Below are 25,310 nucleotides of genomic sequence, written 5' to 3'. Positions count from 1 at the left end.
GGAACAGATTCACAGAGGAGCAGGCTGACTCACTGCGTGGGGGAGTGGTGGATGGAAAGAAAAACCCCCCAGTACACAGGTACGTTTTGGGACATCTGTCCTCAGGAATGCCAGCCACGAGCCACCTTACAAAAGCTCCTAGGAGAAGAGGTCACCCATGTGGAACGACTCTGCCAGGACACAGCAGCCACACCCAAGGAAGAAGCATCAGCCTGCTGCACTTTTTGGGGGAAGTTTTTGGTGGACAAAATGCAGCCCTGCATCCTCACAGCAGCCTAGAGACCTTAGAGTGCTTTTTTCCAGAGCATAAAGGGGCTCCAGGAGAGCTGGAGAGTGATTTTGGAAAGGGATGGAGGGACAGGACAAGGGGGAATGGTTTAAGCTGGAAGAAGTCAGATGTAGGGTAGATATTATGAAGGAATTGCTGGCTGTGAGGATGGGCAGGCCCTGGCCCAGGGTGCCCAGAGCAGCTGTGGCTGTCCCTGGATCCCTGAGAGTGTCCAAGGCCAGGCTGGAAGGGGCTTAGAGCCATCTGGGATAGTGGAAGGTGTCCCTGCCCAGGGCAGGGGGTTGGAACTGTCTGAGCTTTAAGGTCTTTCTGTGATGAGGTGTCCCCAGGGTCTTTTCCTCTCGTCTCCACGCTGGACAATCCCTTCCATCCTCTCAGGCCCACATTCTCTTTCTTGGGAAGGAGGGAGGAAACCCAAACCATCCTGCTGCTCTGTGATCCGAAGCTACCTCCAGCCACAGCGAGGCCTCCCCACCCCTCATTCACAGGAGACATAGCCCAGATCCCACAGCTGGGTCTTTGGAGGAAGCAGCAGGCATGCTCCACGCTTGGGAAGCGTTTGCTCAACATCAGGCTCATGCCAGGAATGTCTGTGCAAATCCATGCAAGCTGGCTTCAGTCTCTCTGCAGGAAAGACACAGCAGTGGGTCTGCGCTCCCTGTGCTTGCCATCAATGAATGCCTTTTATTTTTTATTTTAAAATTAAAGTCAATTGAGTAATTGAACTCGTCTGAGAAAGCAGACCCAGCCACCTCAAACAGAAAAGCTGTTGCAGAGCCAAGAGACCTATTCATGCACACATTAAAGACACAGGGGCTACCAACAAATCCAGGATGAGCCAAGCTGGGTGACAAGGGAGACCCACACAAAGCAAAGCATGAGGCTTCATGAGGAATGAGCAGGCGAGGAGGAAAGGGACCCTGTCAGCTAAGTCTGCTCCCTCCTTTGAGCTAAACACGACTTCCAGCAGCCTGCTGTCCATAAAATCAGCTCAGGCAGAGCCAAACTGAGCATCACAGGGTGGGAAACTGCTCTGGGTCCAACATCCTCGCCCCGCACCAATCCCATGGCCGGGCACCTCATGGGATGGGGAGCACTGGGGAGGAGGGGAAGCTGCTAGGAGAAAAACATTCTTCTCACCAGAAGACAAGCCAAACCAGGTCATCCCAACTCACCTTGAGGCAGGGTTGCAAATGCAATGGCAGATGAGTGTATCTCCCTTTACCATTTCCTTCCAAAGAGCTGCATCCTCCCGCTGCGTGCCCTTCCAGGACCTGAGCTGACCTCCCACTATGATTTTTAGCATTCCTGACAGTGGTTTAGCCGAGCCTGCTCAGACAGAAACATTTTTCCTCTCTCACGTGGATGTTGTTTTTATTCCCTTGGAAATCTCCTCGCTGCCATTCAGCATAACCAGAAAGCACAGCAGGTACAGGGGGGGCCTGCACAGCCCTCTGCCCTGCTGGACCAACAAAACCCCCTTGCTATATTCCATTAACAGCGCCAGGTTGCCACCATTATCTTGTTGTCCAAAGCCAGCCTTGCTGTTGAGAAATGAAATTGACATTTAGAAAGAATTTGACTCTCAGGGTTGCAGGCAGTGCTCTTAACAGAGACAACAAAATAAGAGGTTTTTGTTAAAGGGTGAAGAAAAACCTGCAAATTGTTGTTTAAGGAGCTGGTTAAGTGCCCCATAAATACAAAGAGTGGCAATGACTGGAGCCCATGAGCTGTCACACGGTGGGAGGAAGGTGGGATGCTGTGGCATTTCTGCACCCTGGGCACCAGGCACTTTTTATTTTAACTGATGCTTCCATCCACAGGTTTTCAGGAATAATCACTACCCACCACATATCAGAGGATATTCCTCTAATACCATTGGGTTATTTCATGCTAGCAGGGTTTCTCAAATGGGCTTTTAGTGCGTTTAGTAGGTGTGAGGCTCAGCTGCTCCTCGAACTCCAGGTCTTGACTCTCTGGAGTTCATGGGGGACCCAGTATAAGGCAGCAGAAACTGGATGGTGGTGGAATGAATGAAGTGAGACCATCCACCCCTGACAGAGCCAAGGGATTTGCCATTAAATTAGAGCAGTGCTATGAGGAGAAGGTCGGTGGCCTTGGGGAGAAGCCTGCAGCCCTGCTGAGCTCTTTCCTCGAGCGCCTGACCCCCGGTTAAACTGATGTTTGACACTGCTTTTCCCAGATGAAATTCCTGGCTGGCACAGCTCCTGCACTGACAACTCTGATGTCAGATGAAACCTCTAAAAGACCTTCAAAAGGCTCTCAAACAGATGCAGGATGGGTTGATGTACCTAGCAGAGAGATGCCCCTTGCTGTCCCCAGAGCCGGGGCTGGAGGCTGGCAGAGGGACAGCGCTCCCTTTCACGGCTGCTGATTAAACTGCCATGACAATGCTCGGCACAGGGCCAGCTTAATTAGCACTAGCCACATGATCTACAAGTCCCTTTTGGCTTCGAGGGAAAAAAAAAAAAAGGATATCTAAGGATTTTCCAAACTCAGTTTCACACACCTCCCCGGCCTGACGCTCTCCCTTGAATTTTCTGTCCCTGAAGTTGTGTCTCTAAAAATGTGCCATTTTTAGATGCTGCAAGCTTGGACGTGTGGCAGGAGGAACTCAGAGCCTGTGTGGCTCTTGGCCTTTCAGAGAGGATGGACTAATCTCTGGCTGATATTTAGCAGAGGCTTGCAGCACCACACGCAACCTCCAGCTTGATACTGTTGTGACCTTTCAGCTTCATTTGCGAGACCATCTGAAATTTGTTTGATTTCGGTTCCTCTGCAGGCTTTTCGTGCCATGGCAAACCACAGCACACACAAATTAGCTGTTTCTCTGGTTAAATGGCACAGAGGGAGGGTGGCAAAGTGCAGTGAGAACCAGGGCTGGTGGCTGCACCCTGTTTTACAGAGATGATGGGGATGGGGCAGAGGGCAGAGCTGTCCTGGCCAGCAGAACCAGTGGGTGGGTGGTGGATCCAGGGCCAGATTCCCCCTTCTGTGTCCCAAGGAAAAATGTTTGTACAAGGGCAGGCTGCTGCCATGCTGTTCCCTTCCCGCTCCCTTTTGCTGATGCTTTGAGGATCAAAGCCACTTTTGCCCCTTTGACCAGCCAAGGCCTCCCACAGACCTGCAGAGCATTTTCTGTTCATCCCCTCATGTCCAAGGGCAGGCTTGATGAGGCTTTGAGTAAACTGGCCTGGTGGAAGGTGTCCCTGCCTGTGGCAGGGGCTGGAACTAAATAAGCTTTAAGTTCCCTTCCAAAACCATTCCATGATTCCATGATTTTCAGGTATCCCCCTCCCAGGGTGACAATATGTGACAATATGACAATAAGTGTGTTACCAGTGCTTGTAAGGTGACCCAAGCACAAGCAGGGCTGAGTTTCTACCAGGAACAGCCTAGATACCCTATTTTTGCCTTACATGTGCTCTTTTTTTCCCAGCAGCAGGCAGTTTTCTGCCCTGCAAACCATGGTCACACACAACCAGGAGTGGGAAGATGCATCTGGAGGGCACTGGGTCAGCCCCACAGAGGTGGGCAGCACATTTACAGACATAAGATAGCTCAGCTTTTAACAGCTCAGCTTTTATCAGCTCAGCTTTTATCCATGTATCTCACCCCTGCTTCTTATGGAGAGATTTCCTTCCCAAAGGACCTATTACAGTGTCATAGCCCTAGATTTCCTGAGGCGTTTAGGAAATAGCAATCTGATCTTTTGTAGAGTCATGGAATTGTTTAGGTTGGAAAAGACCTCTAAGATCATGGAGTCCAACCATTACCCCAGCACTGCCAAGCCCACCACTAAACCATGTCCCCAGGTGCCACAGTCCCCAAGTGTCCTTTTTTTGGACACTTTCAGGGATGGTAACTCCACCACTTCCCTGAGCAACCCTATAAGAGAAGAATTTTTTTCCTAACATCCAAATAGAATACCAGGAATATTTTATCTGGCCTTGTGCCAGCCCAGAGCTTCCTTCCTCCTGGCCCCAGAGAGACACCTTCATCTGCTCCAGACTGAGGAGCCAAACAGCTGGAATGGCTCACTCTCCAGCTTTATTTTGTTCTGGCAAGGACCTTATGCTGAGAACCCTGCCTGTCCTGCTGCTCCAAGGGGGAAAGGGAAGAGAGGGGAACAGGCAACAAACCTGGCTGTGGTCGCTGCAGACCTACTCATACCTGTTATCTTTGGCACTTGCAGGGCAGAAACTTGTCAGTGCGGGGGCCCAGCTGAAGCCCAAAGCCCAGAGACAAAGGCAGAGGTTTGTGTGTCTTGAGAATCCCACAGGAGGAGAAGAAAACTTCCTCCAGCCAGCCTACCTTGTCACCCAGATGCACAGATGTTCCTAGCTGTGAACAATCTACCCAAGGAAGGACCTAAAAGCAGATCCAGGTGTGTCATATCCAATGCATCTGCTGCCTGCAGGCCTCATGGAGCAAGGCCTAGAAGCAGGCACCGAGGATGAGGGGAGACCACATCCCAAATCCACTCTGGCAAACATGGATTTTCACAGGACACAGCCTTGAGGCCAGATGGGGAGGACAGGGAGCCACACTGCTGGGAGGAAGGTGCCATGAGGTGCCATGAAGTGCCATGAGGCACCATGAGGCGCCATGAGGTACCGTGGGGGGCCATGAGGCGCCATGAGGGGCCATGAGGTGCCATGAGGTACCATGGGGGGCCATGAGGGGCCATGAGGCGCCATGAGGTGATGGGTGCATCAGGAGAGGCCCCAGGGGTGAGGGACTTGGGGTGACAGACCCTGAGCACCTCAAATAGACCAGGAGGGGGATGGTGATGGTTGTGAGGGTGGAAACACAGAATCATTTGGGTTGGAAAAGCCCTCTAAGGTCACTGCGGCAACCATTCCCCAGCACTGCCAAGGCCACCACTGACCCATGTCCCCAGATGCCACATCCACATGGTTTTAAACCCTCCAGGACTCCACTACTGCCCTGGGCAGCTGTGCCAGGGCTGGACAAGCATTTCCATGGAGGGATTTTCCCTGATATCCAACCTGAGCCTGCCCTGGCCCAGCCTGAGGCCATTCCCTCTGCTCCTGTCCGTGTTCCCTGGAGCACAGCCCGACCCCCCCGGCTGTCCCCTCCTGTCAGGAGCTGTGCAGAGCCACAAGGGCCCCCCTGAGCCTCCTTTGCTCCAGGCTCAGCCCCTTCCCAGCTCCCTCAGCCTCTCCTGGGGCTCCAGCCCCTTCCCAGCTCCGTTCCCTGCCCTGGACACGCTCCAGCCCCTCAATCCCTTTCTCATTTTGAGGGGCCCATCCGAGTGGTGCCGAGAGCATCCCAAAATTTCCCACCAGTCCAGGACAAACAAAGCGCACCACACTCCTCCCTGCAGCACACAAGATCCTACCAGGAACCTGTCCAGCTGCCAAGTGGCAAGAAAAATACACATTTTTTTCTCTTCCACATGTGACCTCTAGGCCCCAAGGATTTTTTACTAATTACCAAATTTAATTTACTCTGCTGTCTTCTCAGTGCTAAGGCTTTGCATTGCTGGGCCTGTATTGTTTCTGATGCAGCCTGCTGGTGTCCACAGAAATTTCAAATTAAATATCAGGCACACATTAAGGTCAGGCAGCTCAATTCCATTAGCAGGCAGCCAGGCTCAGCCTCTCTGTAATGAATGCTGCTCTCGCCTCCTAATGATAGCAGTGGGCAGTGCCAGCCTATGGTGATTGGCACCCCACTGACACTGGGGACCACTAAATTGATTTTAAAATTCCATTCATCTTCTGCAAATCATGGCTTAAGTCTTCCTGACCTGTGACAAATCTTCATGAGCTGCAATTTGAAAGATAGAGCCAAGAGAAAAGGGAGGGGGAAAAATACACAAAAAACCCCTACAAAAAAATTCCCCAGAGCAAGAAATATATTTCAGCTGGGTTGTTCTGTCTCAGCTTCAAGCCCTCTCCCCCAGGTATGATTCTACTCTCACTTTGTAGGAGAGGTTAAAGGTTTTTTAACCCACTGCCCACCACAAAGAGGACTCAGAGGATCCAAGGATGTTACAAGAGCCTCCCTGTTGCTGGACTCTGGGCATTGGAGGAGTATGAGCAGCAGAGGTGCCCTCCCCATCACCATCCTGACACCTTCCTGACCCACTGCAGCACAGCCAAAACCAACCACAGCCCACAGCTCCCTGCTCGTGCAGCTGAATGGGCTGGCTGCTCTCACCCTTGAGCAAAGGAGACCTACAAAGTTATCAGAAAATGGCTTTTCCTGCACCCTTTAGCACACAAACTCCAACCCAAGGGTGCGGCCAGCTCATGTCTATACCAGAGTTTTACACCAGAGTTTATACCAGAATAGTCCAGGGTGCAACTTCCTCTAGATCCCCATCTCAGAGGGTGCTGAGGCCCTGGCACAGGATGGCTAACCCATCCCTGGAAGTGTCCAAGGCCAGGTTGGATGGGGCTTGAAGCAGCCTGGGAGAGTGGAAGGTGTGTGAGCAGCACCATTGTTTCAGAGATAGTTTGAAAATTCTCCTGGGGTGAAGAAGAGGACACAGGGAAGACGGTGAAACAGGACTTTGAGGCACTACCACAGCACAAGGAGTATGGATTTCAGGCTGTGAGTTGTCACATTGTTATTGCTGAGGCATTTGGGAGGTTTGTAATAGCTCTTTTACTCTGTAGAATTCACCCTTCCTAAAGAAAAACATTTATTCCCCTGAAATACAAATAACAGCTAAACACAGGCCGATCAGTTTAATAGTGCAGTTATGCCTATTAAAGCAACTGCAAAGCCAACATCAAGGCATTTCACATTAATTCCCTCTCAGTGACTCCAGATCTGATTCACTTTGACAAATCCCCTGCTATGAAGAAGTGGCCACAAATCCCCACAGCCCTCTCTCAGGTGGCATTGAAAGAAAAGTTGCTGTTGGACTCGAAAATTTTGTCAAGGTCTGTCAGGGAAAGAAAACCTGTTGATCAGAGCAGCCAGATAAGGAAGTTGTACAGGCAGTGCCAGCAGATGGGTTTTCCCCCATATCAGTATTTTTAAGCAGATTTCATTAGAGGAAAAGGGGTGTGAGTCTGCTGTAGTGAGTGACCTTGGGAAAGTGCCTCCCCTAGGATTTTAACCAAATAATGGTAAAGCTATTATCTAAAAATTAATATTTATTTGTGTCTTTGACATAAGGAAAGAATTGAGGTTTTCATTTTTCATTCAAAAGTCTCAGTTTTGTCAGTTTTCTGTGTCATTTCCAAATCTGTTTCCTGAAGCAAGCAGAGACATCTGATCAAGTTTTTATGTCTAAATACAATCCTCCAGACATCTCCTGTAACACATTTCCTCAAGAGTGACCACAGAAAGGAGGATATGAGACAGAAATCTGCTTTTCTCACCCACATTTACATTTCGCCATGAATTTTACATGCCGAGGAGCAGAATCACCTGCATTTTCCCTGTTCCCTGAATTTTACACCGGGTGGCCTGCTAGACAGTCACTGGTGCATTGTGCAGGTGGAGAAATGAAGGTGAGAGATCTAAAGCTCTTGCTCAGCCTTAGAATCTCCATTCCCAGAGATTCTGATGGGGATCTGCAGAGCTGGGGGTCGGCAAGCTGTGCCCACACCCACCTGAGCCACACAAGGATGTTTGGGAAACCAGGAGCCCTTTGGGAAGAGCTGGGTTCTGCTCCAGGTGCTGGGCACAGATATTTGGCCTTGGACACACCCATGATGGTTTGGGTCATAGAATTCCAAAAGGGTTTGGTTTGGAAGGGACATTTAAACCTCATCCAGCTCTACCCCCTGCCATGCGCAGGGACACCTCCCACTGTCCCAGGCTGCTCCAAGCCCCATCCAGCCTGGCCTGGGGCACTGCCAGGGATCCAGGGGCAGCCACAGCTGCTCTGGGCACCCTGGGCCAGAGCCTCACCACCCCCTTCAGGATAAAAACATTTCTTCCTGAAAATGTTCTTCCTACTCAACTCCTTATGGCTCAGCTGGGAGAGATCAAAAACTGTAATGAAAATAATCCTAGATTTTCCACTTATACCATCAGTTCACAATGTAACTGGACCTTTAGAGAGAGCAGAAAAAGATTACAAGGGTTTTTTTTTTTTTCCTCCAGTGCTAACTGCTGAACCCAAGAGAAGACTTCTGCCTGGGTGGAAATAACAGAGCACAAATAACACTAACCCGTGTAATATCCACTGGATGGGGGTTCTGGCAGACATCAAGTACAGGAGAGAGGAGCAGCAATTACAAAGCAGTATTTCAGATTAAACCCATCTCTGAGGGGAAAAAAGTAACATCTGTTCGAGACACAAAACCTGTTGACACCTCAGAACTCCCCGTTATACACAAAAAGGAATTAAATTTGGGATCTGAACTTCTCAGTGATGTTAATTAAAGGCTGGCGCCTCTAGAACATCAGATGAGCCACACACTGAATCTCTAAAATCTTTCTGGTGCTTTTGAGAGTGATGGACTACAAAGCATCTAACCCTTCCCCTCCATTCAGAAAAAACATTTTGAGCAAGCAAATCAATCTGAGCCCCCAGTTAGGAGCTCTGGGCTGATTCAGAAGCTGCCCAACATTTGGCAGGTCTGCAAACATCAAGCCCTGAAGAGGTGTCTACTGGCTGTCCCCAAGCCCTGAAAACCCTCACCCAGGAAGCTGGTGGGCAAAATCCCAATTCCTAACTTTTTTGTACATTCAGGATGGGAACAAATAGCCTCAGGTTGTGACAGGGGAGGTTTAAATTGGATGTTAAGAAAATATTTCTTCACTGGGCTGCCCAGGGCAATGGTGGAGTCTCCATCCCTGGAGGGGTTTGAAAGCCCTGTGGATGTGGCACTTGGGGACATGGGTCAGTGGTGGCCTTGGCAGTGCTGGGGGAGTGGTTGGATCCTGGAGGATTTTCCCCAACTTTAAGGATTCTATGGTTCCATGATTTTGCAGTGGCCTCACCCCTACTTTTCACAGCAACAACAAAAGCTGTGTGAAGGGCAAACTTCCTCTGGGACCCTGAGCTCAGACACGCTCCTGAATGCCCCATTTTCTCAAAGACAAGGGGTGGCTCGTTCAGAAAGGTGCCCAGCCCTGCAGAGCAGCTCAGCAGGCTGCAGCAAGGTCTCCTTCCCTCTCAATTTTGCAGGAACCAGCCCAGGCTGGAGGTGGAGACCCACAGCTCTCCTGACCATCACCCAGCTGCTCCTCAAGCAGCCCCAGACCACTGTAGGCTTTCTCTGTGTGTTGCTGTTTTCCCTTGACCCTCTGCTCCATCACCTGCTGCCCTAACAACTTCCTGAACCTCCCTCTGCGTTGTTACCCTCCCTCCTCCCCTGTCACCCAGCGCTTCCACAACAGAGCACAGCTAAAACCTCCCCCACAGATGAAAACTTCCCAGGAATTTTAAGCCCTGCTCTTTGCAGAGAGACACTTTTCTCCCCCAGGCAGGTGGTTTGCCCTGACAGACAGAAAAAGCAACTCCTACAGCTGATGGGCTGCACCCCACCCAACCCCAAACTCAGATGTGGGGAGCAGATCATTCACCACAGGTGTTGATAGCAACAAATCACTTTTCATTGGCTTTTTGGTGCCTGAACCTTGGCAAACACTTCACGTTTTCACCATGCTGTTGTGCTCTGGGCTTTCATCTTTTTTCTTTCTTTCTTTCTTTCTTTCCTTTTTTTTTTCTCTTAATCTCAAAGTCTCATTATATTTGTCGGCTTTCCCAAAGCTCCAGCTCTCTGGCTTGATGCAAAGTGTGCACATCATGGCATCACTAGAAAAGGGCTTGTTCTCTTTTGGGGGTGGAAAAATCCCCAATAGCAAGCAGGATCTGGGATCATTATGGACTGGAGAGGAGCACTTTGGCTCAGGGGCAGGGTGCCCACTCTGCACACCCACCTGCTCCATTAGACTTACCTCCATCAGGCTGCATCCCAAGAGGGCTCCCAGGGCCTCTGCAGAGGTGGCAGCTCCAAGCAGGGGTTGTTGGTGCCCTGGTGCATCTCTGCTGCCCTGCACCACCCTGCTGCCAGGCCCTGGCACCCCTCTGATGCCCTCTGCCCCTCGTGCTGGCCTGGATATCACCTCCACCTGCAGGGAATGCTGCCAGCCAGTCGGGTTCCTGCAGAGCAGCTCCATCCCTGTTTCCCATTAAAACTGCAGGGCATTGGGAAGGAGCCCTTGCTGCTGCCCCACTCCCATCATGGGGCCACAAAGCTGTGACCAGTGATGCCACTGCAGCAAAATAGAGGAGAGGCATCAGTGCTCCCTGTTCTGTGAAAGAGCAGCAGCCCTTTAGCACAGGGACTTCCTGCACAGCATCCATCAAAACCACCACCCCCACCAAAAGCAGTGTTTTCTGGAAGTGAAACTCGAAGAGGGATGTGCACCGAGAGCCCACTTGGCACCACACCACGATGTTCCCTTCTCCTGGCCAAACAATGAACGTGGCTGCTCTTTAAAGCCAGTTATGAGAGAGATCTGCCCAGCTCCGTGCTCCCGACACCACTTATTACACCATCCATCACAGACAGCCCCCAGGGCAGCAGCCAGAGGACAGGGCTTGCTCTTCAGCCTCCTCATCCCTTCAGCCCACACTGAGCTCTCAGCGAGCTCTGGACACATGGAGAGCAGTTCCTTACCCTCCCCTACGCCAACACCAACACCAGTACTGAAGCATCTCAAGTGTTCTCAGCAGGTTTGGGTCCCAGAGCCAGCACCAGCCCCGAGGGAGATGTTGGCGCTTGGAGGAGGAATGTGATGAAGGAACAAGTCAAAAAAACTCATTGCATCCACAAGGGGAAGCTCAGAAGGTATTGTAACACGGGGTGGGAAATGAGACAGGTAAAGGTGGAGAAGTGTAGTGAAGGTAATGCCAAGAGTGATGCTGGCTAGGAGGAGGTTTGGGTTGGATCTCAGGGAAAGGCTCTGCCCCAGAGGGTGCTGGCCCTGCCCAGGCTCCCCAGGGATGGGCACAGCCCCGAGGCTGCCAGAGCTCCAGGAGCCTTTGGACAGCGCTGCCAGGGATGCCCAGGGTGGGATTGCTGGGGGTCTGTGCAGGGCCAGGGTGTGGATTTGATGATCCCATTTGATTTGTGGGTCCCTTCCAGCTCAGATGGATTCTCAGGCTACTCATACAGCACACGACCAGGCCCAGAAGACATTTGCTGAGGAGCAGCAGAAGTTGAGTCTGCAGAGAGACAGAGGATGAGCCTGAGCCTGATGGTACCAAGGCCAGCCCAGGGGAAAAGACCTCCCTCATGGCTCAGTTTCTCACAGGAAAAGGTCCATTGAGAGCTGCTGGGCTGTGGATAAGGAATCCCACGGCAAGGACAGCGGTCCCACAAGGTCTGCATGACGCTTCAGTGTGCTGGTTTGGGCTGGGATAGAGTTAATTTCCTACACAGTAGCTGTTAGAGGGCTGTGTTTTGGGTTTGTGCTGAACACAGGGTTGATATCACAGAGATGTTTTTGTTATTGCTGAGCAGGGCTTGCACAGAGCCAAGGCCTTTTCTGCTTTTTGTGTGGCCACAGTGGTGAAGATAATATAAAGTGAGGGGAAGAAGAGGAAGGGAGGGATGTTTGGAGTGATGGTGTTTGTGTTCCCAAGCCTCTGTCATGTGGGAGGAAGCCTGCTCTCTGGAGATGGCTGAACACCTGCCTGACCGTGGGAAGCACTGAATTCATTCCTTGCTTTTGTTTTCCTCATGTGCACACTTTTTGCTGTGTCTATTAAGCTGCCTTTATCTCAATCCACACAAAAGTTCTCCAGCTTTTACCATTCTGATTCTCTCCCTGATCCCGCTGGTGGGGGATTGAGTGAGGGGCTGTGAGGGGCTGGATGGGGTTAAACCACAATGAACCACTCCAGCATACCCCAAAAACTGCCCTGAGCTTCCCAGGCATTGAGGTTTGGCCCTGGATTTTGCAAAAGGGGCTAAAAATCACTTGTTGCAGGAAGAACAGAGAACACCAAGCAAACATACCTGGCATCCCAAACCCTCTCAGGAGGAACTGCTTCCTATCCAAGGGAACATGCCTTCCTTCCCCCTGACACACATCCTATTTTTCTAATCCTGTGACTCCCTCCTGGCAATATTTTCCTTTCCCAGGACACCCCTGCACCATCCAGGAGCACCTGGGAAGCACCACAGCCATCTGGAGCTGGCAGAGCAGGACTGTCCCTGCAGGTGACCCAGGGCAAGGTGACACATCCTGGCCCCCAAGGTGCCTCTGCGGTGTCCTGTGGCAGAGCACACAGGATTTCCACTGGCAGGTTTGTAAGCACACGTGCCAGACAGCTTTTCCTGCCCACAGCAAACAAGGCCATGGAGAAGGTGCTGTTTGCACCTGCAGCATGGGAGAGAATCACAGAATATCCTGAGTGGGTTGGGAACTCACAGGGATCATGGAGTCAATGTCCCTGCACAGACCCCCAACAATCCCACCCTGTGCATCCCTGGCAGCGCTGTCCAAAGGCTCCTGGAGCTCTGGCAGCCTCAGGGCTGTGCCCATCCCTGGGGAGCCTGGGCAGGGCCAGCACCCTCTGGGGCAGAGCCTTTCCCTGAGATCCAGGACTCAGCCCTGACACAGCTCCAGCCATTCCCTGGGTCCTGTCACTGTCACCAGAGAGGGAATGTCAGTACCTGCCCCTCCTCTCCCCCTCACAAGGATGTTGAAGACCACAAGGAGGTCTCCTCCCAGTCTCCTCTCCTCCAGCTGAGCAGACCCAGTGCCCTCAGCTGCTCCTCACACAGCTTCCCCTCAAGGCCCATCACCTCCCTGTGGCTTTCTTTGGATGCTCTCTAACAGTTTAATGACTTTTTTTATATTGTGACACCCAAAAGTGCCCTCAGCACTCGAGGTGAGGCTGCCCCAGCCCAGAGCAGAGCAGCAGAGACTGAGCTGGGTGAGTCCAGTGAGGAGCAGAGCAGTGGTGACACATCCTGGTCAGGATTTCCACTCTCACTGTCATTTTGGAAATGACCTCTGGCCCTTCCTGAGCCTGGAAACTCATCCTTGGTGCCAATGGAGGTGAGGAGGAGGAAGAGGCAGGGGCTGACATGACCTTCCTCATTTTGTGACCTCCTATATCTTTGCAAGACTCATCTCAGGCATTATTAAAGCACTTTCTGTTGATTAGATAAATTTGATGGTTTCACAGTACAAGAACACAAAGGCAGTCTATTCCTGACCATTACATGGTTCCCAAAACATCTAACCCACCTCTAAGATACTTTAAAAATTATGTCAAACATTTGTGTATGAAAAATCCAATTTAAAGATCACGATGAATTGGTTTTATTCCCTCCATCCAGTTGGTGCTGTTTCATTTTTTGTCATAATATAGAATTTCACTTCTGGGGTTGTGGCCTATTTCATCTCCCTTCAAATGAACCATTTAAAAGCCTCTCCCCACCTCTCATTTTGTTGAAAAACTCAAGGACAATATAAACCCAGGAAAATAAATTTTCAGCCAGTGAACTGGAAAATAATCACCATCATCAAAACCAGATATTCTTGTTTTCTAGTCCCTGGCAACTCGGTTCAACAGAACTGCCACCAGCTGAGCTGCTGGCCCGCCACCCACTGCTCACCCATGCACTCTCCTGGCACTGTGGGGACAGGACATTCCTTGCCTTGGGGCCCAACATCCATGCCACACTCCAATTTTCAGCTCACAGTTTGAAGGGAAAACCTGGGAGGCAAGAGTGTGGCCACCACTGGTCAATATACTGCAGGAGGGAGGCAGGCACAGCTGAGCAGCAGATTAAGGACAGAGATGGGTTTTGCTGCTGCTTTGATAAACTCGGGAAAACAGAGAATCAGCAAATCATTTAGACTGAAAACACCTCTGAGATCATGTCCAAACACTCCCCAGCACTGCCAAGGCCACCCCTGACCCACGTCCCCAAGTGCCACATGCACACAGCTTCTAAATCCCTCCAGGGATGGGGACTCCACCACTGCCCTGGGCAGCCTGTTCCTAAGCTTAATGACCCTTTCCATGAAAAAAAATTCCCCAATATCCAACCTGAGCCTCCCCATGCCCAGCCTGAGGCCGTTCCCTCTGCTCCTGTCCCTGTTCCCCCCGGCTGTCCCCTCCTGTCAGGAGCTGTGCAGAGCCACAAGGGCCCCCCTGAGCCTCCTTTGCTCCAGGCTCAGCCCCTTCCCAGCTCCCTCAGCCTCTCCTGGGGCTCCAGCCCCTTCCCAGCTCCGTTCCCTGCCCTGGACACGCTCCAGCCCCTCAGTGTCTCTCTTGTCCTGAGGGCCCAGAGCTGTCCCCAGCACTGGAGGTGTCCCAGCAGTGCCAGCACAGGGGACAGGACGTGACACTGCCCTTGGGCTGTGTCACAGCCTGGCTGGCTCCCAGAGACCATCTGCTACAAATACTGAATCCCTACTTCCCAGGAAGTAGCCAGACATAACCTGGTGATGGGAAATAGAGTGTAACCCTTCTATTTTCCTTTGCTTTCTTTAAATTGACTTTATCTCAACAACTTCTTTTCCATTTTATTTTCTCCCTCCTGCCCTCCTGATGGAGCAGCTGGGTGGGCACCTGGTGTCCAGTCAGGGTCATCCACTGCAGTTTCCACAGGAATTTCCCACTCAGACCAAGGAGGGCTGATCAAAACCAGCTTCCCAAATGCTTTTGGTGCACACTGGATAACATTTTCTCTGTTCAGGCTCCTGGAGATCTGCCTGTAGCCCTTTGATCCCAAAGGAGGCTGTGCACAGAGGAGCAGGAGAGAGTTTGGGGCTGCCAATGGGTTTTGCAGGGAAGGGGGCATTTCTTACAGGGTTGCATGCAATGAGGCATTCATTATAAAAAAAGAAACAACTTTGTAACGACTCCAAGCCCCCTATCTCTGTGCAGGAAGCCTCCTCATTCCTTATCTCAGCCCCAGGAGATTTGTGGGATATCACAAATAACAGCTGGTTAAGATAAGGTCTCTCCCAACACGCTGCTTGCTCCCAGCATCTGTAAACCCTCATCCTGACGGACTGAATGGACCAGTGCCTGGAGCTGCTACATCTCATCCCTTTTCAGTCCAACCCTGCTCTTTTCCAGACATTCTGAGCAAATATTGTGAGGGCTCTTCCCTGCATTTCCACGCCTTAGGCACCCATCTCCAAACCCTCCCAAACATCCTCACCTTCCATCAGGGGAGCTCAGCCATCAAAGGTGCTCAGTTCTGACACAGCAAAACTTAATCCACTCCCTGTCCCTTCCAGCTCCTAGCACAGAGGGAATCTCTTAATTTAAATTAGGAAAACCCCACCAAGGAGGAGGGGAGCTGTCAGGATCCCCCCCCCGTGCTGACATGAAACCAGCAAACAAGGTGTTTATAGCCCAGTGATTCATAATGCTGCAGAGTTTGCAGGAAATGTAGCGCCATTCACGGTTAAGAAATTCTCTTGTTTTCTGCTAAATATATAAAATAATCACTCATCCCCTGAGCAGCAGATGCAAATTACACCTAGCATTAGCCTCGTATGCCAACTGCTATAATTCTGGGGCAGCATGAAGCTGTTTCCCAAGGCTTTAGAAGTCCCTTAATCTGCCTTCTGACGTCAAATGACAAATTTCTTGCCTGGGATCATTAACGGGATGACTAATGAAAGCTGATAAGTGAATTTATAAATGAAATTAAAGATATTAATATTAAAGGCCAGGCTACAAGGGAGAGAAGTGTGGATTTAGCAAACCACAACAAGCAGCGTGGTAATCTGCATGAGATTTACAGCTGCTATCCTGACAGGCAAACGAGTGGTATTTTCCGCCTGGAGGTTGTGGAAGCTGCCAGGCTTGATGGACACCTCTCCTGAAGCATCACCACCCCCATTACCTTCAGACTCTGGCTGAGATTTAAAAAGCTCCTGCTCAAGTTTAACTGCAAATGCCAAAGCAGGGATTAGTGCACCCCAATAGTATTTGCAAAGGTAGCTTCACCACCAAACCCTCCTGCAAACAAAATACCTTTACTCTGCAGCTAGTTTGCTGCCAATTTTTTTTTTCCTCTCTCTCTCTTTTAAGATAAAAACACACCTCAGACTAGAGTCTCATCTTATTCACCCCAGTGCAAATGCCAAGCAACTCCTTTAAAAGCTGAGGAGTTTGGGTTTGTTTGGTTTTATGCACGCACAAACAAGTTCAGGCCTTGCCAGATGGCAATCCAAGCCCAGGTCCAGGCAGCCTCACCATGAGCCCACAGCTCCTTCCAGACTCCAGCTGCTGCTCACTGAGGTTTGGGCCCTCAGGGGAGACTGCTCAGGTACCAGCTCCCACTAGCTGGGGATGGCCAGCCCTGAATGGACCAGAAAAACCTCCTGCATTGCCCCAGGGCACACAGGCAAACACAGGCACCTCCTCTGATATTATAAAACAAAACAAAACAAAAAAAAATAAAGAGAGAAGAAAGCTTCCTTTTGTCTGTAGATGCCCCGTTTTCAGCAGAGGCAGCATAAAACCGGCTAGCTAGTTGGGCAAGTGGTCATGAGTGGTGACTCCTCATGCACCCACAGCCTCCAAAAATCCCAAGATCCTGTGGGAAGTGCCTCCATCTGGCAGCGAGATTGAAAGAGGAGTCAGATGCCACCAGGAGAGTGAGGAATCCCTGAGACACAGAGGAAGCACAGCTGGGGAGGGCACATTTGTTACAGGGATGTTTCCCAATCCCTTCCTTCACTGGAGGAACCCAGGGTGGGAAGCAGCTGCAGCAAGACAGATGTCCCAGGAATGGTTTTATTGAATGCCTTTTAGAGACACGTTCCAGCCTGGAAAAAAGGACAAGAGAATGTTTCCACAGCCGCTCTTAGCTCCAGAGCTGACATATGGTCTGGTAGGCTGTCCAGTTCCATCAGTCCTGCTCAAAGAAGCCCCAGAAGGTGCCCATGCCTGGTGCTCTCCTTGTTTGGGGACACATTTGCTCTTTGGACCATTTGGGAAAGGACATGGAGGGGTGGAGCATGGCAACAGCTCCATAGCAGCACTCAAGCCTTCCAGAGGGAGGAAAAATGAGGAAAACCAGCATCAGACAATGGCTCTGACTGAGGTGAGGGTCACTCACACCTCGGGGTGTCACCTCCACACTGGGAGCAGCTGGGACCCCAGGGATGTGATAAGAGACACACAGACACCTGAATCCTTCCCCCAAGCACCAAAATCCTCACCCTGCTGGCATGCCCTCACTTCACAGGCTCCCAGCCCACAGGGCTGCCCCTCACTCTCTCTTTGTCCCCACAACCGGCACCTTTGCTGCTGACCCCACTGGGTGCAGTCCCTCAAGCCAATGAAGAGATTCTGTTCATTAAAGAGCCACAAGCCACGCACACAGAGCTCTCCTGCAGGCACACTTTGCAGCCTTCAAAGGGAGGGAGAGAAAACAACAGAGGTTAAGGACACTTACCAAGAGAGATCCACGACAGCATGGGCCAACCAGCCCAATCCAGCTGGGGCTGGGAAATGCAAAGGACCATCAGGCAGGAAAATGTGTGAGAAAAGGTCCTGGGAGACTGCAAAACTGAGCAGAGGAGGAGCAGAAAGGGTTAAGAAAAGGTGGAGAGGAGGCATGGAGCAGATGAGGATTTCCTTTCCCTCCATCCTGGCTGCTGCTGAGCTCTCCAGCACAGGAGCTCAATCCTTGCCACCACCAGGACCTGTTGCAAGAGTCTAAGGAGTGATTGCAACTTTTTTTCTTTTTTCTTTTTTTTCTTTTTTTTTTTTAAGCTTTCTCAAAAGACAGTTTTCTCACTAAGAAGGTTTAGGAGTAAGACAAGACCACACAAGGATTTAACTTCTGGATCTCCCATGATGTCCTGTGCAGAGTTGCTTGGGAAACCACTTTGCCAACTCCAACTGCAGACCAACCCACTCCATCTACCCAAAACCAACCAAAAAGGAGAAAATTACCATTTTCCCCACTGGATGTTGTCTCCCCTCTCACTGCCTCACTGCAGGTCCCTGCCCTGCAGCCCCATGTTCCCCTTCTGCTTCCCAAACCCCCACATCAGCTGAAACACCTGCTGAGTGCAGACTTGTGGGTTTTGAGGACCAAGTTGGCCATAAGCAGCACCTTGAAGCTCCACTTTATGTGAAACCCCTGAAGAGAAAAGCCTCATGCTATCACCCAGCTCCAGGAGCTGCAGGGTTATGCAGGAACACCCAAATTCCATGAGACGCCCGAGAGCCACAGCATTTGGCAATGCCATCACACCTCTTCCAATTGCCAAACCAAATCTGCTCCTGGGGGTTACAGATATTGAAGACAATTTAATACAGGAGAAGTTGCAAATCTCCCCTTGGATTTCTCACTCCTTAATTTAGAGCCTCCCAAAATGAGCGCTCCCAGGTTAAGGGTGGGAAAGGCTTTTCTCTGCTGATCTGCTGCAGCGCCTGTCCCTTTTTAAATACCTCTGGAGATAAGAATCTTCCAGTTTAGACATGAGGCACCCCAGTGCATGGTCTGGGGTTAAACCAGCATGTAAAGGGGTGGGAGGGGATGTCCTTGCTACCCCCAAAAGAGCTGTATTCCCCTGTCCTTCCACCTGGGCACCCCCAGTGGTTGCCACCATCAGGGGAGACACCTGAGCCAGTCTTGGATGTCCCACGTGCTCCCCGAGGTACCTGGGGGGGTTTTCTCCTACATCTTTTGGGGCAGTGCCTGCCCCAGCCATGCTCCATCCTCCCCTTTCAGCTAACAAGGAGCTGCCTGGGTTCCAAGCAGGGTTTGCAGCAACAGAAACCAAACTCAAGACTTATTCTAGGAACGTCCTTCCAGAAGGGTCACGGAGGAGGACTCGGGGAGGCTCTGTGGGGCACCCACACTCTGCCCAGGGCACCCCGAGCAGCCTGGGCTGTGTCCCCACCGTGTCCCCAGCGTCTGTGCCCCTGCACCAGAGCAGCTCCGGGCCTTTGTGGCAGACACACCCCCGTGAGCGCCCCCGAGCTTCACAGCTTCTGCTGCTGCCTCCCTCGCGCACCAACTCACCGGTTCTTAAATAACACACTTCCACGGGGCCAGATCCGCACGCAGCAAGGTAAATCCAGATCAGCTCTCTCTTTAGGCTCTGCTGGTAATTCCCAGCATGAGCAAAACGTGACCACTATTTGTTTCTGCTTCTCTCAGAAAGGATGGAAGCTGTGCCACCAGCCCAAACCCCGTGTGAGAGACCCATCAGCCCAGCTCCCGTTTGCCATCATTAACCGCGCACGGATGGGTGTGAGACCTTTACACAACCCGGACAGAAATGAACCTCAGAGCCCCTTTTGTCCGTGTTTGGGATTATCCTCCTCCCTGTCACTGAAAGGAGTCATTTAAGGGAGCCCAGAGATACAGGTTGGTGCTGGAGAGACGTCTAGGCTTTACAGAAATCACTGCATGTGCCTCCACACCCACAGCAGCACCACCAGCACGTGACCCACCTTGGATTTCCTCAGCCCACCAACGCTAAAACAAAAACAAAAACCAGAAAAAGAAACAACCAAAAAAAAAAAATACCAAACAAAAAAGAAATAATTTTCTTTGTACCAGGTGGCTTTTTCAGGGCTCAAACGTGGCTTTTCCAGAGTGTCAAAGGAATTAAGTCATTAAAATGTGGATGAGTTTGATGGATTATGAGCTATGAAAGCCTGGTGGTTACTGACTAACAAGGCTGGGAGGTGGAGGAGGGGGGGATGCTTCCTCTTGTAAGGATGTGTTTCTAACAAGACAGGTCAAAAATATGATGCGGATGATAAATTGCTTTAAAAGTTGCCATTAACCCAGCAGTTTTGTGCATTATTAGATTACCAAGGCATCCTCGGAGTGGGCTGAGCACGCAGCCCTGCTCTGTAGCAGGGGCTGATTTGCAGAGTGAGACCTGGGGGGGTTGTCACGCTCGCTGCAGTGAATCCCCACTCCCAACAAAGGGGCAGCTGCCGGCAGGTGTCCGTGGAGGGGATGGGTTTATCCGTGTTGGGGTTTGGGCTGGGGGCACAGGAGAAAGGGGTTTTTTATTTTTCTTCCCCCACGCCATAACCCGAATCTCATTGTCTCACGTGGCGTGGGGTCGGTGGGGGAGAAGGGGGGTTGAATTAAAAAAAAAAAAAAGAAACGAAACAAAACCAAAAAAATAAAAAAATAAAAAAAAAAGGGGAGGGAGAGGGCGGGAGAGGGGGGAGAAAATAATAAAAAAAAAAATCACATTGGAAAATGATCAGCCCCAACAGGCATGCATGTCTCCCTTCATGCAAGCGAGAAGCACAGCCTCCCTCCTCGGGATGTGTATGGGGACGTGTCAGGCACGGAGGAGCTCAGCGCTGGCCCGGGGCGAGGATGGAGCGAGAACAAAGGGCCACGGCATACACTACATCCAGGGGGAGCAGGGGGCACCCCACCGGGGCTCATACAGAGGGGGACAGGATGGCCAAACAGTCACCGAGGGACACGGAAAAGGAAATATGGAGAAGGAAATCATAAATAAATGCTCATAGAGAAAACCAACCAAACTCAGGATAGAGCTAGGAGAGAGGTGGAAAGGCACAGCCTTGCGAAATGATGCGTCTCTGAGAGGGATGCTGGGGTAAAGGCAGGGCGGGCTGCAGGAGCCACTGGCTTTTGCTTTGTTTGCCAGCGGCTCCTCGTGAAATTCTAGCGGGTGGGAACCACCGACCTGCTGAATTTGTCTTCCTCTCATTAAAGACCAATCACCAATGCTGCGTCTCCCCCCCGCTTGTGTGGAAATGTAATTAAAGACAAGATGCTTCCCCCGCCTCCCCTCCCGGCCCCGTCTCCTGGCTTTGGGAGCCCTGACTTCCCTCAGCCCCTCGCGGCATCCGAGCCGAAACCGGGAGGTTTTACGGGACCGTTCCGCAGACCCGGGAGAGGAGGTGACCACTACGATTATCATCGCCCTGCAGCCGCAGCAAAGCTGCTCGCTGACCGCAATCCATCCATTCCTCCACGCTTCCAATATTTTAAGGCTCCCCGTGACTTTTTCTCCCAACCCCATAGTTTGCCTTCTTCCTTTTTTTTTTTTTTTTTGACCAAATCGAGTTTTTATTCAGAAGATGGTGGGCCTGGAGGCTTCGAGCAGGAAAAAAAATGTAGTTACAACATTAGCAGCTGGGACGTTTTTACGAGCCCTGCCTTGCAGGGGTCTAGTGGAGATATTTATAGCGTGCCAGTCGCCGCGGGACCGAGGCACGGCAACTTCTCGCCTGGCAGATGGTGGGCAGGGCACTCGCATGGATGCATACGTTTAAAATATACAGCTTAAAGATTAGAGGGGGATTTTTTAATTTTTTTTTTTTTTTTTTTAATACAGGTTGGTTTACCTCTTGTTAATCGGGACTTTATAAAAAATAAACGATTTCCCCCCCCCCCATCCATACAGAGGGATCAGTCTGGTAAGGAAGGTGTAATGTTGTAACTAGAATGAATAAGCAGCAGACCCTTCATCAATTTCTTTTTGATTAATAATGAGGGATTGGATCTGTACACTTTTTTTTTTTGGCTGTTCTGCGGTAAAACGAAGAATTCTGCATCGGCACAACAGCAATATGGACTGTGCGCTGGGAAGTATGTACACACAGACTAATGCTGAGGGGAGATATGGGATAGGAAGTGCGGGGGGAAAAAATGTATTTAAGAGCCCCCATATCTGTTCTACGAGGGAGAAAAAATCCACTCACTCAAACCTCACGATGAGGGGAAAGCAAGGAAAAAATCTAAACAGCAGGATACGACAATAAATGGGAAAACAGCAATAGAAAAAGCACACTAGGTTAATATAGGAAAACTAGTTTCTTTATTGAGAGATCGTATATTAGTATTAGTGGAATCGTGTGTAACAATGTCATCATGCACACAATACAAAAAGGCAAGGCCCACCATGCTATGGAAGGGCAACAGAACAAAAGCAGCGTACACTGAGCAGATGTATAGGCTACAGCACATTACATTTCAGCAGGGTATGTCTCTACAGAGAGATTTACATCAGAAACTAGGTAATGTAAAAAAATACAGACCATGCTTTAGTTTTAGTACAAGAAAAAAGGTGGAGATACACAACCAAAGGATATTCGGTACAGAAAAAATTACCCACAAAATAAGAACAGGAAGTAATTTAGCACAGCAGAAAAAAATGTTATCCCTGTTTAATGGAAAACCATTTTGCCAGTCGTCTCTTTCGGCAGCCCGGTTTGTTTGGGTTTTTTGGTTTTTTGGTTTTTTTTTTTGAGGGTGGGGGGTGTCGCCGGGCGGGCTGTCGGGGCTGTGCCGGCGGGACGGGACACTTGTGGCTGCCGGCAGGGCCGGGGCCGGGGGCGATGCCCGCGGGGACAGCGGTGTCACCGCGGGGACAGGGATGCTGCGCCCCCGAGCACCCGCTCCCCGCCAGCCCGATCCGGGGAGCCGCGGCCAACCGCTGCGCCTCCCCTCCCCAAATTTAATGGGCTTTCGGAAGGTTTTCAAGCAGGGAGGTGGGACCAGATGACCCCACCGTGGTGCCCTCCAAGCTTAGCCGCCCCGGGATTGTGGGCTTGGCCGCAATTCGGGGGCGTTTGGCCCCGCCGCACCCCAAAGAGACTCTGCGACGACGACCACAGCAAAACGAATCCACTTAACAGGAATTTACAGTGCAAATGTAACTCAGCTACTACACAGGATGGAGGTACAAAAATGGCTGTTATCGGCTACAGCTACGCTGGGATGGCCTGGTGGCTACGGTGAGGGGTGGGGGTGGGGGAGAGGGTAAATTAAAAAATAAAATAAAATCCGTAAAAGAAGAACGGGAGGGGGGGAATGGGGGGAACAGATCTACCGCAGCGGAGTCGGGAGGTGCGGGCGGGAGAGGGGTCCCGAAGCGTGGCGTGTGTGGGGCGGCAGGCGCCCCAGAGCGGGGGACGCCGCCGGGCTGGGTGAGGTGCGCTGAGGGGAACGCTGAGGGGCAGCCCCCCCTGCCTGCCGCCGGGGACCCGGGACGCGCCGCCCCCCCTCGCCGCCACCAGCGGCCCCGGGACGCGAACCCGCGTTGCCGGGAGCGGTACCTCTGTTGCGCACGGAGCCGAAGACGGGCAGCACCAGGTATCCGACGTGCACCAGGACCATGCTGCGGCCTTTGTGCCCCCCGGACGCGCCGGCGACTGGCGGCGGCCGCGCTCGGCCGGCACACAAAGGGGCGCGCGGCCAATGGCAGCGCGGGGGCCGCCGCCGGGACACGCCCCCCCGCCCGCCGCCGGCCAATGGGCGCTGAGGGCGGGGCGCCCCGCGCGCGAGGGAGGCGCGCACGCGCACGCGCGCGGCGGCGGGGTCGCGTGCGCGCGCACCCGCCCCCCGGTCCGGCCGTGCTTCCATCCGTCCGTCTGTCCATCCATCCATCCTTCCATCCGTCCGTCTGTCTGTCTATCCATCCTTCCTGCCGTCTATCTGTCTGTCCGTCCGTCTGTCTGACCGTTCGTCCGTCCGTCCATCCATCCATCCATCCATCCATCCATCCATCCATCCATCCATCCATCCATCCATCCATCCATCCATCCATCCATCCATCCATCCACGCTCCCACACAGTCACACCGCTGTCAGCTGCACACACAGACACACGCCACAAACACCCTCAGAGCCCCCACAGACACCCTCCCACGGGGACACGGACACCGCCACACCCCCCGTGCTCCTGCTGTCCCCTGCTCTCAGCCCCGAGCCCTCCCACCCCACTCTCCCGTGGGTCACACTCTGGAGCGCCCATCCCTCACCCTGGCATTCCCTGGCACTGGGAAACCCTCAGGAGCAGGGGCACCGAGGGCTTGTCGCTGTCCCCACGCCGGTGCCACCATCCCCGCGCTGTCCCGTCCCTCCTCCCCGCGGTGACACAGTGGCCCATTGTGTTGACGCCCCAGTTGCTGACAGAATTTATCCGCTGGGGCATCCCTGACCTAAAACGGCTCCGGCCGAGCCCAGAGAGCTCTGGAAAGCCCTGGGAGCGCGGAGCCACTGCAAGTAACACCCCGGCCTGAGCAAGGGCCATTCACCCCCAAAAATCCCAAAACACACCCCATTCACCCCCAAAACACCAAACACACCCCATTCACCCCCCAACAACCCAAAACACACCCCATTCACCCCCCAAAACACCAAACACACCCTATTCACCCCCAAAAAAACCCAAACACCCCCTCAAAACACCAAACACACCCTATTCTCCCCCCAACAACCCCAAACACACCCCATTCCCCCCCAAAAAACCCCAAACACATGCTCATCTCCATCCCAAACTGTTTTAATGGACTCAGAGCCCCCGCTGCACGGGAGGGATTGCTGGCAAAGCGCACATCCAGGGAATCATTTCACCCCACTGCAAAGCGACTTTTCCATGGCTTTCCCACCCTGCCCAGGCTGTCATTTTATTTTATTTTATTTTATTTTATTTTATTTTATTTTATTTTATTTTACTTTATTTTATTTTTTATTTTACTTTATTTTATTTTATTTCTTTATTTTATTTTATTTTATTTTATTTTATTTATTTTTATTTTATTTTTTATTATTTTATTTTATTTTATTTATTTTTATTTTATTTTTTATTATTTTATTTTATTTTAATTTTTTTATTATTTTATTTTATTTTTTAAATTTCATTTTTTATTATTTTATTTTATTTTATTTTTTATTTTACTTTATTTTACTTTATTTTATTTTATTTCTTTATTTTATTTCTTTATTTTATTTTATTTTATTTTATTTTATTTTATTTTATTTTATTTTATTATTTTTTATTTTTTATTTATTATTATTTTATTTTTTATTATTTTATTTTACTTTATTTTATTTTAATTTTTTATTATTTTATTTTATTTTTTAAATTTCATTTTTTATTATTTTATTTTATTTTATTTTATTTTTTATTTTACTTTATTTTACTTTATTTTATTTATTTCTTTATTTTATTTCTTTATTTTATTTTATTTCATTTTATTTTATTTTATTTTATTTTATTTTATTTTATTTTATTTTATTTTATTTTATTTTATTTTATTTTAT

The 25,310-nt window shown here is 50.7% G+C and overlaps 1 protein-coding gene across 1 annotated transcript in view; it reads right to left on the bottom strand.

Moving 5' to 3' along the window:
- ARK2C (arkadia (RNF111) C-terminal like ring finger ubiquitin ligase 2C) overlaps positions 1–23,399 on the bottom strand; it is a 55,336-nt gene extending 31,937 nt beyond the window's left edge. Inside the window, exon 1 of the mRNA XM_058044280.1 lies at positions 23,322–23,399. Coding sequence (XP_057900263.1) covers positions 23,322–23,382 — 61 coding nt within the window. The 5' untranslated portion in view covers positions 23,383–23,399. The remainder of the gene's footprint in view (positions 1–23,321) is intronic.
- Positions 23,400–25,310: the final 1,911 nt, after the last annotated feature.

This window comes from Melospiza georgiana, chromosome Z (genome assembly GCF_028018845.1).
Source record: "Melospiza georgiana isolate bMelGeo1 chromosome Z, bMelGeo1.pri, whole genome shotgun sequence".
NCBI classification, from domain to species: domain Eukaryota; kingdom Metazoa; phylum Chordata; class Aves; order Passeriformes; family Passerellidae; genus Melospiza; species Melospiza georgiana.
The sequence above is the reverse complement of the archived record's forward strand: the minus strand, read 5'-3'. Positions and strand labels throughout refer to the sequence as shown.